The sequence below is a fragment of the Toxotes jaculatrix genome, chromosome 16, assembly GCF_017976425.1.
Source record: "Toxotes jaculatrix isolate fToxJac2 chromosome 16, fToxJac2.pri, whole genome shotgun sequence".
NCBI classification, from domain to species: domain Eukaryota; kingdom Metazoa; phylum Chordata; class Actinopteri; family Toxotidae; genus Toxotes; species Toxotes jaculatrix.
Genome location: NC_054409.1, coordinates 21,638,549 through 21,654,738, shown reverse-complemented (window position 1 = coordinate 21,654,738; position 16,190 = coordinate 21,638,549). Strand labels below are relative to the sequence as shown.

General features: G+C 43.9%; 1 protein-coding gene and 1 long non-coding RNA gene across 2 annotated transcripts; one reads left to right on the top strand and one right to left on the bottom strand.

The window, feature by feature from the left end:
- Positions 1–1,647: 1,647 nt before the first annotated feature.
- Positions 1,648–4,716, bottom strand: LOC121195068. Its single transcript, XR_005895436.1, has 3 exons — positions 4,591–4,716; positions 3,081–3,173; positions 1,648–1,876 (listed from the first exon to the last, which is right to left on the bottom strand). It is a non-coding gene; the product is annotated as an uncharacterized LOC121195068 (long non-coding RNA).
- egfl7 (EGF-like-domain, multiple 7) lies at positions 4,689–15,969 on the top strand. Its single transcript, XM_041058252.1, has 9 exons — positions 4,689–4,873; positions 8,948–9,204; positions 9,864–9,986; positions 10,991–11,103; positions 11,614–11,709; positions 11,812–12,021; positions 13,910–13,989; positions 14,357–14,519; positions 15,443–15,969. The coding sequence occupies exons 2-9, from the start codon at positions 9,125–9,127 to the stop codon at positions 15,460–15,462; spliced, it is 885 nt and encodes a 294-aa protein (XP_040914186.1). The 5' UTR covers positions 4,689–4,873; positions 8,948–9,124; the 3' UTR covers positions 15,463–15,969.
- The last annotated feature ends 221 nt before the right edge of the window (positions 15,970–16,190 follow it).

The following is a 16,190-nucleotide window of genomic DNA, read 5'->3' as shown; positions in this document are numbered from 1 at the left end:
ATGGATGTCAAGGACAGTGGAGCTTTGGATCTCATGTACAACTGGAGACAGACAGGAGATCAAATGGCTGTAATGTTGAGACTGTTGCACAGTGTTCCTGGGGTTCAGCTGTGGTTTGACATAAATCTCCTCCAGAGTCTGTCTGATATACCATAACCGCTTCTTGGCCATCTGTGCTTAGTTAGTGAGCTAGATACCTTTTTAATGAACCCGTCATTAAGACTTTAGGAGAAAGTGGCGGCATTGGGCTGGTATCCCCTGTCTGTGGTCCACTGACGGCCCCCCGCCCCCTGCAACCAACAATTCAAACTGTACTGTACTTCATTATAGAGCTGCATTGCAGGACTGGGGCTCTCCACACAAGCTGCTGTGCTACTCCACGCTAAGGTAAAAAAAAACAGAAAATCAATTCACTACATCAATGAGAATCAAGTTATAACCTGACAGAAAGAGCAGGGTGGGGTCTCAAACACAGAGCTGGATTCTCATAAACCTCTCATCAGCACAAGGAGTCATGCTGCTCCTCCTCTGGCAGCAGTTCACTCTTAACTTAAACTCAACACGTTCCATTAAATGTTCCCACTTTTCTCTCACAACGTGAACATCTGAGTGGAAACTGAGAAAGAGCCGCTACCTGGAGAAGGCGCAGAGTCAAAGCCGAATAAGGGAGAAGGCCTCCGTTTGAAAATTAAACCAAGAATCCCTGGCAATGTCAGTCCAGTATGGAATAGATTAGACATTAATATTCCCCAGAGGATGAACCCTAATGAATTTGGCGATCCCCTGAGATTTCATCTACCACCATCAACAGGACAAAGTTCATTATTATCCAGTGAAATAATCTCCACATCCACTACCTGAATTGTGGCACATGTGGCTTCACCTTTCATGGTCCAAAGATGACATATCCCAGTGACTTTTCCTCTTGTGTGACCAGCAGGCCGAATCATTTTAAAATCTTTATGAGCACAGATCTTTTATTCCAAACAAATCTAAATCAGATGTTAAAAGAGTTATTTATGAAACAAACATGTTTCACGTCTCTTTAACTGTTCTTGAAAAGTATAATATTCTCACGCCAATATCATTTCCCTGTTTAGTCTATTTCTGCAATAGTTGTGTAACAATCCATAGAGGAAATCTACGGATAACCCTTATGGAAACAACGCAAAAAGCAGTAGAAAGCCAAATACTGCTGCTGACAAGCCTTCATAAAAGTTGGCAACACCGTGACAAATTTCACAGCCAATAAACCTTATATTTTTTCTTGTAACATGACTCCTCACTGTGACACCTTGTCATCCAGGCAATACGTATTTGTGTGGGAACAAAAAAGAAGTTGGAGATGTTGGACCACAGTCGACATGGCCGCCGTTCCAAACATTAGCCTCAGAGCGGGAGAATTTGATTACGATGGCAAATCAGACTCACGTGTTCCTGAGTCGCAGAGTTTGGTGGAATGTGTTTAATTCCCTAATCTCTCCACACTGCTGATGACAGACTGACAAGGAGAGCTGGCAGCAGGAGGACGGAAATGCTGTATGAAGGAGAGGCCATTAAAAGGGGGCATTACAACACGGACTCGCAAAGAAAACATGCACATAGGACAAAATTAGTCAAGGATATTTTTGGTTTGGTTGGGTCCCTCAGAATTCTACAGCCGTTTTGAATGATGTATTTTGAAACTCACACTGCCTGTTGAAGTGGAGCACAGGAAGTGCTGGGACCACCAGCACAAAGTCTGTTCATTTCCAGGAGGGCTGTTGATGAGCACATGCCTTGGCTTTGTCTAACGCTACGGGTGACAGGGGAGGGATGGTATGGTGGCAGGCCTTGGACGACAGGATGTCCTGTTTGGCTGCTCAGCATGGAAATCCTACAGAGCAGAGACACATATTACACCTCTAGTCTTGTTCCCGGGTCACTTATGAATCAGCAAAGCTGATCAAATCTGACATAGAGACAGTAGTTTGCCACTGCAACAATTACTGTGACAATGTAGGGATGTAGCTGCACAGTCTCCATACCGTCACGCCCATCTCTGCCTATTTTACAGTAAACCACAAACACAATCACAAGAAGTCTGGCTTCACTTCTCTGGACAGCAATGCATGTTATAACCCTATTAAAGTATCAAATCTCTAAAAGCTGGAGTTATATAAAACATTTCATTCTGCTGACTTACACTGCTCCATTAGTGGTGATGACTAAATCTTGACTGTAAAACGCTGGCACACAACTCTGATTCAAAACTTAAAGAAGCAGACGAAGGGGGAAAAGCTGAACTCAAACTTAAATTCTCCGCGCGTTTTGCGCTGTAATGATAAAGCGTGCAAATTCTCTGGGACTCCGGGTGGGCGGCAACAGTTGAGCAGCAGGGAATTCTACTCAGAAAATGGGAGCTAGTTAGTTAGCCTAGCTCACTCAATACTTTCATTTATTTTTTGACAAATTAAAAAAAAAAAAGAATAAATTAGTGCACTCATTGTAAAGGTTTGGTTCCCTTCTGAGCAGTGACACAGACACATGTGCACCGATTGACTTGTAATCTAAGTGTTTTTGTGTGAAGTTAAAATTTTGACTTTTGCAGCGTTATTGTTGGGCACAGCTGCCCTCTTGTTCATGCCCCATCCAGGGTCACTGCTACTGCCCTTTAGCAAAATCTGTCAGGCCCTCTTTGACGCAGATCCGTTTCCTGTCAAAGTGAGATTTTTATTGTTCCAGGGGAGCAGGCTCCAGAATCTCACTCCCTCAGCCTTTTCCTGTTTCCTCTCAAAGAGGAAGTGCTGCTATGCTTCAGTATTTTTCCCTCCCGCATCTTCTCTGGGACAAATCTGGAACATCGACTGCAAAACTTTGCTTGTGTCTGCCAAGTCTTGATTTCAAAGAATGAAAAGAGTTCCTTAAAAAGAGATACCCTCCTGTGTAAGAGACTTTGGTCTCTTACACAAGCTTACACACAAGACACACACACACACACACACAAACACACACTGATTCTGCATCCTATATTGCACCCAACCTAATGCACCCCCTCTGAGCAATCAGCCTTGAAGGGGTGTGTTGGTGTGTGTGCTCACCTGTGACCCCGGAGCGAAGGGTTCCCATGGTTCTTCAGCACATTGTGGTAGTTCATTCGAATAGTTTGTACGCAGGGAAGGTCAGTATGAGTCCTTACATGAACATTTAAAAAACAACAACAAACAGTAAATACTCATTGTCATTGCATAACAAACAGAAACAAACTTAAGCCTAAAAAAAATACAACTGAATATCATGTCATTTCACATCATAAATTTAAGTAGAGAAACAGTCCATGTTCTGGTTCGTGGCCCCTGAAGCAAAGCCTCTGAACCACAAACACACACACGCGCACACACAAAAACCAACTGTGTATGTGGTGCGGTTCTGCACGTACTTAAAATGACAAATGAGTCCTGGTTGTCAGACTAATCTCAGTCAAGCTCAGCTTAAAGGCAGAGGAGGAGCAGCTTTCTCCGTCATTGGTAATGATGTCAATTACTACTACTGAAAGTTTTTTAGGCTCACAGCGGATACCCAATCTGTAGCCAGGTGGCAGGATCCCACCCAGACAAACTCTAAAACTATTTAAGAGACTGGGAAACATGAAAAAGAAAACTTAAAGGAGGCAATTTGTCAAAACAAATTAATTTGTAATATTGAATTACTAAAGTCCTTGCACTGCAGGAGTCCACATAGACAGGTGTGTGGGACTCTAATCTCTGACTGACAAATCCTGCACTGAGCAAGTGAATAGAAGTTTGGTTCTTTTAGCACTTAACAGCTAATATGTTCAAATTCTTTCAAAAGGGTCAAAGGATTTCAGTTAATTTGTGAATTCAGAAAAAGCTTTGGAGAAAACAGTCTCAGCACACGGCTCTTTTAGCAGCTGTTCTCAAACAACAAGAACAACTAAACAGGCCACACTGTAAGATTCCTTTCTTATTTTTACATTCATTTTTCCAACTGTCAACACAAGACTGTCATGTTCACAGAGTTTTTTCTAACCACATTATGAAAGACACGTACAGACCAGAATCCAGATCAACGCACAGCTTGAGTGTGGCTTTTGCAATTCACAAAACTGTCTCAGTGTGGACGAGACTGACCAAATTTATATGACTGAGCTACTACAGAAGCTCACAAGCAGGAGAAGGAGAAAGAAAACTTCTTCCTTATCGTGAAACTGTTTGACTTTAACAAGCGGCAATTTAACAGATTTGATCTCACTGACCTAAACCACTGTAAACATGAGCCTATATGAGCTGCCACTGCACCAACAGCTAAACTATTTGCAATGCCAGTAAGTGGTGTAATGTTAGGTTAGATGTAAAGGTCAGTAAATACAAATAACCTTCCAGTTCTGTTAATTCCCGTGTTTTCCTCTGGACTGCAAAGGCAGCAGAAGGCCATGCGGCAAGAGGGCTGAAGGTACTTATTGCCCCCTTCAAGATGTCTACACCACAATGGGGGGCAGAAAAATGCTTCAAAATCAGATTCGCGAAGCGGTTTGAGCAGGATGGAGAGTGTTTGTGCAGGAGAGGGGTTTTATCAGCGGCAAACACTCACAGGAATTCCGGTTTGGGATTGTCCGTCCAATTCCTGCGTTCCACAGGAAGCCCTGCATAAAAAGCAACTGAAAAACGCCCAAAGACATTTCATTTGTCGCCAGTCGACTCACAGGGAGCACCTCGAATCAACCGCGAGGTTTTTATTTGAAGCCGCCAACAAGAGCTTTAAAAGAAACTGGCACCATGGAAGAGCCCTACAGTCCACTGGTCCGGCGGCTCGCGCCCATGGCCGCCGCTCAGCCTGCGCGCGCACACGCACCTGATGACCCCATACTGCGAGGGTGAGATTTTTATTTATTTTATTTTTTATTTTTTCTAAACATTTTCAAAGGCTCGTGTTCATGTCCAGGCAAGTAAGTCCCATACAAATGTGTTTGTGTTTTTTTTTGTTTTTTTTTTTATTGTTTTAAATGCTTTAAAGTTTAGTACTGAAGAAAGCTAAACAAAGCTAACTGAACAAAGCTAACAAATGTAATGAAAACATTTTGCCACAGTATGTGCCACGATTTCCGTACTTCTAAATGTTGTGAATTTGTAATAACATGCTGGGTATGTGAACTGTATTCATTTCTTAATGGGAATAATGGCAGTGTAGTATTGGCAGTCTGCATCAGTAAACTAAAAAACGGCATAAATCCCAGGCTAACGTCTTCTTTTCGGCTTAATACTATCATTATTCATTACCTGAAGCCTGTCATATGTTGAACTTATTTGCCTTGGACATAATTTTAGAGAAGGTTTGTCACAGTAGCAATGACAGGAAAAAATGTAATTAAAGCTCTTAATTGGTCTAACTTCTAATTGAAATTTGACAGATGTTTGTTTTGTCCATATAAGAAGCTAAATTTTTATTTATAAAATATTTTTTGGAAAAGACTATGACAACAAAACCTAACCTAAATCAACATTTTGTTTTCCTTGTAACTTCTGGCTGCAGTTTTCATGTTTCCTTCCATTTTCCTTTGACAGTGAATTAAAGGACAGATTCACAGTTTTTCCAAATCTGTCTTAAAACAATACTCAGGTGCACGTATGAACATTGAAAATGGTTTTGTTTTCAGTAACCATGCATTTTGTCCATACCAGCCATGATGAGATCCGTTAATGCGCTTACAGTAAGCAATGAGAGACAAAACACACAGTCCTTAATCTAAAGTTAATATGAGGCTGTAGGTATGTGAGCACAGTTTTACCAAGGAAACACTGTCAAGAGAGAATTTCAGGCTAAAAGGGCAGAAACGTTGGTAGACTTGATTTGACTAACTCAGATTTTGTTCCTCTTCACCTACACTGGAGGACGTGTCAGGAAGGCATCACTTAATGTTCAAACAAAATCTGTTACTATGCTCACGAGTTGTTATTAAGACAAACATAAAAAGTGAACTTACCCTTTAATTATACCAAAACACCTCTGTAAGGTCTCTCTGCCCAACCAGTCAGCCGAGAATCCCAGTTTGGGAAGTGTATCAGTAGGTTAAATTAAAATTAATTAATTAATTAATTGAAAAACAAAAACGTCAATATAGTCGGTAATGTGACGTCACATGCGGGTCCCCCCCTCCTCCTTCCCGGTGCAGGCAGTCTGAGCCGCGGGACACCCAGCTGGAGGAGTGGGAGGAGGTCCTACCATCACCCCCCATGCTCCCTGACAGTCTGAGCTCCAGGAGAAACCTGACCAGTAGCGGAGTTTTATCTCTGGACTTTTTAACTTCTCTGCAGCGGAATTTAACGGCACCGCGGGCGTCTCCTCCACTTCCTGCAGCGTAGGACTGTGTTCTGTGGGAATTAATCTTAGGAAAGCTGATTGTTCCTTTGCACGGTTTGTGATTATTATTGCATCCATGCGTGCGCCCTGGATACGGGCTTGTATTGGCTTGTGCATGCGTGTCTTGCATCCCCCCGCTTGTTGCTCGGTGTCGGAGTGTGGGGGTTTTTCCTCTCTGTGCGTTTAATTCTTCATTTGTAGAGTCGCGCGTTTAATGCGTGTGCGTGTAACTTTACGCGCGTGTACGTGAGAGTGTTGCAGAGTTGGCGCTTTGAGTGAAGCATGTTGCTGTTAATCTGATCTCCACATTATGTACAGCGCTGGAAACAGCGCCCTCTCATGGCGAGTAGAAGAATCGTGTCTGCTGAGTTTACTCCCATTGTGTCAGTAGGCCAGGAATTATTTCATTTTGAAACTTAGACACAAAACACATGTAAGTGCAGATACAAACACATGCTCTGAGGCCTGTGACTTTTTCAAAGTGCTGCTTTTTACAAAATTGAAATAAGATCTAATCAGAATAATGTTTTGGAAATGTACTCTCTAATTAAGCTGGGAGTTCAGTGGCTTGTGTGCTAATGCATCCCAACGAGAGAGTGAGGTTTTCGATATTTTAATAGCTTCCTATAACATCATAATAAAAAGCTGTTATCCAATCATAGAAGGAATTTTTGTATACCACACCCAGCTAATATAAAATCTTTAGGACAAACGTTTTGCCCTGCGGCACCTTTTTCATTGCCAATGCTATGATGCTTGATTGTCACACATGTGCGCACAAGTGTACACACACATGTTGTCTTCAAAGTGCCCCCTCCCGCTCCCCTGCTGCGCTGAGAGTCACACTCGCTGCTGTGATTTGTGAATGAGCACGAGCTTTAGATGTGCGTGTCCTGTCTCCAGGCGCTGTGCCAGCGGGGGGATCAGAGAGACATGCAAGCTGTCAACCGAGGCTTAGCATCACCTCCAGGATAAGTGAGGACTTTCCTGCAGGCTACACAGTCCCATAACCTTACAATCACACCCAGCTGGCTTTAATGCCCCATTAGAGATTTCCCTGAGGTTTAGTACCTGCTCTGTTAAAAACGCGGACAGCAGGACAGCATCAGAGCAGGAGCAGGTCCAAGCTGACTGTCATGCACTCTGGATCTCCTGCATTAGGACCCATTCTTCCTTACAGATGGATGGCTCAGTGCGTCCTTTAATCCTGTACAGTATGTAATAATCTAATATCGTGTGAAGGGATAAGAACATTTCCGTGAAAGCAGAGCTCTTTGTCCTTTTTACTTGTCTTTTGTCTTATACTCTCAGAGCCAATACAGGTGCAGGTCAGTGAGAGTTCAGCCTGCTTTGTCCACAGGAGCTTATGCATCACATATACTTAGAGTACATAAGTATATGTGATGCATAAATGCCCACAAGCGCGGCTTTTTCCGTGCTTGGGCTCGTTGTGGCTCGGTGGCTCAGTGAGGTTAGAAGTTCAGCCTGGAGAGCCGCTAAACCGAGTCCAGCTCCACATTTCGGCTGCACTCTAGCCTCGTTATCTCCTGTTGGAATCCAGCACCTCTTTCCGTGCAGTGAACATTAACTTCACGTGGATAGTTGTGGTGTCCTCCTGAGATTAGCACACAAATCAAAATCTTCAGTTTAAAACACAAACAAAACACAGGTCGGATCTTTACTGCTGCTCATAAAAATGTTTCAGGCCTGTGGACAGACCTAACAGCCCCCCCCCCCCCCCCTTCACTGCACTCAGTTTTATGACCTTTAAAATCACTCACGAGGGAAAGACACTTCAAACTATGAGCAAAAGTTAAAAGTTAAAAGTAAGAAAAAAGTTTAGAATTTCAAAACTAATCAAATGATGACGTAAACTTTTTAAAAATGACAATTGAACAGTTCAAAAACTAAACTAAAGGAAACCAAAGAAGGATGTAATTCAACTGCTGCCTGACATTTTAATTAAAGGAAAAGTAGAACTACAGAGTGACCTTCTCTGCTTGTTTGTGACTGCCCACGACAGAACAGTGTCTCTTCTTTTTATAGACCCATATTGCGCAGCTCAAATTCATTCCTGGCATACAAATGTGAGCACTTTGCAGTTTCAGCCAGTTTTTCATTTCACAGTGTGACGTGAGGACTTCCTCCCCTTTGATTTTCAGGGTTCCAGAGTAACAAGTCTGCTGTTTCTCACCCTTTTACCTTACCTGCCCTCGTCAGCCACTCATGATGAATGACAGAGCTCCCATGGATGGGTGGAGTATAATGTTTTCTACCAAGATTCAGTGTGCACTAATGGCTTTGAAAAGGGTGGTCTGGTCTACCCTGCAAGACTGAGCTCTTACAGACATGACACAGCTGACACAGACAGTGCTGTGTCTATCCCCCTAGTGGTCCATTTCTTCAAAGGAAATAAGTTTTGACCTGTGGCTGCAGAGGAATGAACTGTATTTCATTCATGTTTCTGTTGGAGCTTTTGGAATTATCCCCTGTGTTCGCCCCATTTCGTAGCTCAAGCAGATGCGTGAGGAAAAACAGAGCTGAATCTTTGTCCTGATACATAATAATCTCACATTTCCTCTCCTTACAGGTAGCTGGAGTTATCCTCCTGGAGGAAAGCGTACGCATTCAGCGCGAGGAGAGACATTGGCCGCTCTCCACGACTCCCCCTCCCCTCCTCCCCTTCATCCTCCCCTCCTCTTCCCTCCGACTGGCACAGAGAAGAGTGTGAGAGACCGAGCGAGGGAACGTGGGAAAGAGGAAGACGATGTACCAAACACTGCTTCTTTCCTCCTCCCTCTTCATCCTTCATGTGATGGGCACTCCCCAGTTCCTCGCTCACCATGGGTAACAGCTCACTCAGTTCTCTTCCTGTGTTTGTTGTAGCCTGTCATTTTGTACATGAGGTCCTTAAGCCACAGGTCTCCACTCCAGCTGTCATTCAGACCTGTTTGCTTTAGCGACCACTTCGCTCGACTCGACATTCTCACTCACCCCGAATGTACACAGATCGGTCAGATGACATTTAAACATTTAAGAGTGCACTCTCTCAGGAACAAAGCTCTACCCCTCTGTCCCAGACTATTAGACACACATCGGTGTGGGGGGAGTCCGCAGGCTCATGTTGTCATTTTCAGTTGATTTGCGCAGAGAGCAAAATAAACTGAAAGCCAAATGAAAGGTCAAGTGGAGCCAAAGGGGTCAGAGATCATGTCTTAACTGTGACACATTCAGGAGTGATTACATGGGTGAGTCAGGAGCAATTAGGCCACATGCCAACTTGTGGTGACAGACAGAAACCTTGAGGCTTTTAATCTGGACATTTTCAAGCTTTCTGAATCCGCTAGGAGCAACTTAGGGCCTAGAAATCTCTCTGGAAATCACTTATAACCAGTAAAAGCTCTCATCTAAAACCAGCTCAGCTTCAGGTGCAGATGCAGTTTGCATACAAAAAATCTGCACGTCGGGTCGGGTTTAATATTCGATCTCATGTCTCCCTTTTGCAGGAGGAGGGTGTGCGGCCGAGACCTCCACCATAGCATTGTCATGGCAACAGAGTCCTACGTCCAACCGGTGCACAAGCCCTACATCACCCTGTGTCAGGGGCATCGCCTCTGCAGCACTTACAAGTAAGACCCGTTCTCTTCGTGTACCGGTGCACAACAACGCACTCCTCAAACACAACAACAACAACACTGGACACATTCAGCTTTTGCCCGTCGAGCACCAGCTGAACTACACAGTCAGGCATTTACTGTACATGACTAAACAGTGTTCTAATTAAGCCATGATAAGATGTTTATTTAATTAAGGGGTAAACAATGCTTGACATGTTTGGGAAAGGAAAGGGTTAGGGGTGCAGTCATAAGGAGATGTAGACTTCCTCCCACACACACACACATACAGTATGGGTTTTGCACAGAACTGGGTCATGGTGGCACATATTTGGGTTGAATCTAAATATCGAGTACTTTGTGTAACTACGGGAAATGAACTGCCTGCCTGCAGAGACCGCGGTTATGTTTATTTTGGACTGCATCTCCCTCCATACTTACGCACTCTCAATCTCTCTCCAGCTCTGATGCTTTCTAGTTCCCCCTTAGCATTCCCTCCATTTTAATCCTTTTCTTTTTTTTAACTCTTCCCTCGCCACCGAAGTTCAGTTTCACTTTGGGATTTTTTTCATTCTTTGGCTCATTTTGTGGGCAGGTCTCAGACAGTTACAGGCCCCTGGTCCCGTGGTTGTTCTCCTCGCTTTGATAACATGATTTGACCCTTTTCTGAAAACACATCTCTCGTTGCTTTCACTCTGTTTTTAGCTTTTGCCTCAGTTTATCGCCCTGTATCTCTCCTCGCAAACTAAACATACCAGAGTCTCAGCAGGCTGCAGCAAAATCTCAAATCTTAGATCTGACTTTGCATCTCTTCTCCTGCCCCTTGCTCTCTCCCTCCCTCCCTCCATCCCCATCTCATCTCTGACACACTCTTGGAAGTCAGTGGTCCGTGGTTTCAATATTCCACCAAATTCCCATTCTCTCATCAGCAGCCTTCCACGGAAGAACACGAAGGCGATGACAGCATGAATAACCAGAAATCCCTGACGGCTGTGGCCGCCTGTGTTTTGTCTCCACAGGACCGTGTACTCGGTGGCGTACCGGCAGGTGAGCAGAGTGACGTCTCCTTCGCATTTCTACCCAGAGTGTTGCCCGGGCTGGAGGAGGTTTCACTCTCACAACTGCAACCAAGGTAACCTGGAGGGACATGTCATAGGTTTACACACTGAGATTAGACACAGAGACTCTAAGCAGGGGGAAACAGCCAGCCGAGCTCTATCTAAAGGTAACAACACAAACAGATTTTTTTTTGTTTTGTTTTATGGGCTGCTATGAGCTGGACTATTTGTTAGCCACATGCAACCGGGAAGTCACTGCTCCCAGCCAAGAAACATTTCAGCACATTACACCCTGTAAGACCACAACTTGTCCTTTTTACACTTGTATGGATCAAACTGTTGGTAGGCAGATATGTGTGGTTAAACAGAGCTAGCCCAGCTGTTTCCTCCTTCCTCCAGTCTTTGTGCTAAGCTAGTTTCATATCAAAAGACAAATCTGTGAGTGGTATCAGTCCCCTCGTCTTTCGGCATCAATGCAAATAAGCATTTTTCCCATAACATGCATCCAGCCAAGAAATATCTGAGCACTTCACTCCCAATGAAACCACAACCACACAAACTGTCCCTTTAAATGTGTCTCACAGCTGTGTGTGGACAAGCCTGCGTGAATGGAGGTACCTGCTTAAGACCCAACCAGTGTGCTTGTCCGCTAGGCTGGACAGGCCACCAGTGCCAAACAGGTAAACACACACACACACACACACGCACATTTGCCTACATGACCACACAGTTCTGTTTTCATATTCACACACACATAAACCAATTTCTTTCCTGTCTCTCAGACGTGGATGAGTGCAGCGAGCAGCAGCCGTGCGCTCAGGAGTGTGTGAACACCGCTGGCAGCTATCGATGCACGTGCAGAGACGGCTTCAGGCTCGCCGGAGACGGCCGCACTTGTCAAAGCCTTCCTCCTCCTCTTCCTCCTCCTCCTGCCACGCCTTCGCCCCCCACCCAGACCAGCCAGACGACAGCGGGTGGTCGCACTGATGCAGGTAAATGAGCAGAACAGAAGTGTGTGCGTGCGTTCACATGGTATAATTTTGTGTCTTGCAGCAACAAAGTGTCTGGAGCTCAGAAGAAAGGAACATAGCCAGCTTCGCGGTCCATTATTACTTTTGGTACGCGCTATGCCACTCTCAACTCGTACCGTGAGTAATAATGCACTGCGACTGGTGCCGACTCCAGACAGATGTCTTGTGGTCTGGCCCCCGTGCAGGGAGACTGGGACCAGTTGGACTTTAATAATGACTCATTTGACTCCTGCGAGTCCTGTGAGTAAAGCAAACATCTGACTCTAATAGAGCTCCCATGCTAATACAGACATATTTTTATCCCGCACACTCCATTACTTTCCTTAAAAATGTTGCAATGTTGTCTCTTGCCATGAAAAAGTGGATTTTCATTCGTGTGTGCTTCCTGTGTCTTAGCAACAAAATAATACAACCCACTCTCCATGTCTACAGTTGTGGTGGTTGGACCCCCCCTGTTCTGTGTCAGTGCTATTACTCTTTTGGGAAGTCATGCAACATGAAACCTTAAAGAAGCTATCTCCTGATTTCTCACAAATCTTTCCACCTTTGGGGATTTTCCTGAATCGCTGTAAACCCAAAGGGGAAACTGTCTCGTGTTTTATCAAAAAAAAAAAAAAAAGAAATATTTCTATATTAATATGAGGCCGCCAGATTTCCCGGGCTCTGCTCCAAACTCCCTCCTATTTATCAGTGTTTCTCCGAGACAAAAAGAGACCATATTCACACAAAATGAAACCCCTCAGCTGAAGTGAGTCTGTTCACCCCCTCTGACTCCACATGATACGGATTGATGAGAGTCTTGCTTTTTGCTGAGTCATCAAAAAGGCAGAAAAAACAGACAAAGAAAGGAGGATTAAAAAAAAAAAATCTGCCAAAATATGGCAGATCTCTCTACACAGTGAAAGCAATGGAGTATTTGTGGGAGTGTGTGTTCAGTTTCACTGCTGAGCTCTCAGATGCAAAAATGCAAGGCCAGCAAAGATGTTTTGCTTGAGGCTGCATTCTTTTATCTGTTCATATGCACATGTCAGAGGGATACCGAAGGAGATCACAAACATAAACACGGGTTTAAAAGCTTTAAAAGTAGACCATCGCTCAGACCCTGCCAAGGTGCTGTGGAGGAGTGTTGGACTACATTTCTGTCTCTCCATCTTCCTCTTTTTTCCCCCCCATGTCTCCTTCCTTTCACTCTGCTCTTGGCCAGCACTTGTGTTCTCATTCCAGCTCTATCAACCCTGTCTGCTGGGGGTCATCGCCAGCTCCCCTCCCTCCTCTTTTTCCTCCCCCTCCTCCTCACCCTGTTTCTCAACTCATTCTTGTCTCAGTAATGGACCACATCTGGGAGAGATTGAGCCGCTTTCGGTCGGTTTGTCGAAGCACAGCCATAGAGCAGGAGGTTCCTAATTCTGCATCCCGATATGGGTCCCGCATGCCTGGGACAATCCCCTCGGGCTGAGGCAGGCAGACGCCTCCCCGTAACCGATGCACGTTCACAAGAGGAATGAATGAGTGCCCGTCTATTTCTAGTGACCTCTCTTTCAGCTTGTGTATTGGCTTTTTTGGTCATTCCCATATCCATGATTTCCCCTCAATGCCCTAAATTCCCCTGGCCTCTGTGCAGCTCTGTGGCCCTCTTCCTGGTTTGTAGTTTGGAGGCGTAGCAGTGGCCATGAATCATTCGAGGAGAGAGGCTGATGAGAACAGGATGCTCCAAGGAATCTTCTAAGATAGAAACACAAGATCTGAGAAAGAGGATTAAAAATACATCAGTCTCGCCTCAGATCCGTGCCTTAAACACAGCAGTCACCATCCTCTGATGTATATTTCTGTATGTGTGTGGTTTGTACAGGTACAGGAAGGATCGGCCTGGTGGAGAATGTGACGGAGGAGGTGCAGAGTTTGAGGAACAGGGTAGAGCTCCTGGAAAAGGTACATGAGAAAATACATGAAAAAAATGTTCAAACATACACACACACACACAGACACATAAAAGCCACCTACCCTGATACCTCCCAGCCTCGCTCACCATAAACAGCTTTGGTCCTTTTTAGCTGGTATGATGTAAAGTCCTTGTTGTTATTTAATCCCCCAAACCAAAGATTCTTTGAAATGCCAGACCTGCTTTTTAAAAATTTTATGGGTTTTTAAAAAAAATCCTGCCCCTGTTTAGTGAAACGGTAAATGAAGATTAGTCGGTGAAGTATAATTATTTTTCTTTACGAGGTGAGTAACAGTCCTTTTCTGGAGCGATCTTCTCTTTCCCCTCATTTCCTCTCCTCTTCCTCACTCCATTCAGAAGTTGCAGTTGGTCTTGGCCCCCTTCAGCAGCTTCTTCCCACTGTCATTGGATGAGGGCATGTCGGAGAAAACCACCTTGCTGTCCCACTCCTTCCAGCAACTGGACCGCATCGACTCCCTTAGCGAGCAGATTGGCTTCCTGGAGGAGCGCCTTGGCACATGTGAGTGACCGCAGGCCTTTCATTGTACACAGCTGAGGACATAGCACTTGGAAGAGGGAAAATCCAATATTTAGTTGAACACCAATGAAACTTTGAGTCCCAGGAAAGCAGAATTCCTACTCCTTCAAAAAGATCAGAGACCATGCAAAAGCCCAAATGCAACAGTTCTCCATAATTCAATAAACTCAAATCTATTAAAGCTCATTTTAATAAAAAAATCCAATTACATAATAAAATCTTGTGTCTGTAATGTAATAACCTTTTTGGCAATGACAAAATAAGTTTATAATAATAGCTTAAAAAACTGTAAGTGAAATGATGCATTAGCTCTTAAATTTTAACCTAATTAAAATGTTAAAGATTATTTTACAGGTATTTTGGTCATGAACTGATATATTGGACAAACTGAAAAGTCAGAGGGTCACCCAGGTTGTGACAGTTCATCCTGAGGGGGACATGAATGTCTGCACCAAAATTTCATGGCAACCCATCCAGTAGTTGTTGAGACATTTACTCAGCGTTGATATCAGCCTCATGGTGGCGCTAGAGGAACAGCAGAGGATCACTGAAGTCATTAGGAGTGGTCTCCAGGGAACGGTGACAGAATTCCCATTTGCAGTCTGATGATCTGTGCACTGGAGGCTTCAGCCTCTTATTACATTATCATATTTTTATGACGCTATGAACTTTATCACATTTAGTTTTATTACATAATATTCAGTTATTGCATTTTGGGAGTTCAGATCATGAAGCTCAAACAATGGAAATTGAAAGGCCAACAACCTTTGATTTGCACTGGGTACAATGGAGTCAAAGCATGGTTTTAATATAACTTTATTCTACTTATTTTTAATCATCGCTGCCATGAAGTGTGCAATTAAATCAAAAACTTGGCAATAACTTTCTACTCTTCTCCCCTGTAGGTTCCTGCCAGGAAAATTAACCACAAATCACGGCCATCGTTATTTTCAGACATCTCCCGCGAAGTTAGTCATGACACAAACCTGCCAGAGATTGTACGCACCAGAGCGGCTGGTGTGCGTAAGAAAAGGGAAGGCGGAAGGAGGAAACGGCGTCTGTCCTTCCCACGATCGTGGCACGAATCGTCTGTCGATTTTTCACTGTTCCCAACGGGTTCATTTTACTTCTCCTGTTGAATCACTGTCAGATTCTTGATTTTGTAACAGTACCTGTGGCAGGGTCAGTTTCACAATTACATCATCCACGTAACAGCTAAACCAAATCCCCTGGGGGTCAAAGGTTAAACTGGCCACTTTTGTTTCTGGGTTTGTTTTTGCATCAGTGCAGCTGTGTCCTCTGTCTGAGCCCCAGACGTGGACATCTGTATTTATCTATTTAAATTATGATTACCTTTAGTTATTTCTCAGTGCTCCAATAGACATTTTTACCTAGTTTTGTAACATTTTGTAATAAAAAGTCTTAATCAAAACATGCTGAGTGCTCATTAACACAAAAGAATCAAGGTGGAGATTTTTCTATTTCATATGATTGTCATGTTGTTGATTCTTAAAATAAGTGAAAAAAAGAAATCTAGAAAACAACTTAATAGGACAGAAGAAGAAATCACTGCTTTAAAATGAAGAAAAATTCCATCTTGTTTTAGAGAATTCATAAAACTTCAGTGAAAACCAGTTTATCTCATTGCAATGA

Bases quoted from the DNA above. Each gene is read 5' to 3' on its own strand.
- egfl7 (XM_041058252.1), top strand. From the start codon at position 9,125: ATGTACCAAACACTGCTTCTTTCCTCCTCCCTCTTCATCCTTCATGTG. The intron at 9,987-10,990 runs GTAAGACCCGTT...TTGTCTCCACAG, and splicing joins CGCCTCTGCAGCACTTACAA to GACCGTGTACTCGGTGGCGT. The intron at 13,990-14,356 runs GTACATGAGAAA...CACTCCATTCAG, and splicing joins GGGTAGAGCTCCTGGAAAAG to AAGTTGCAGTTGGTCTTGGC.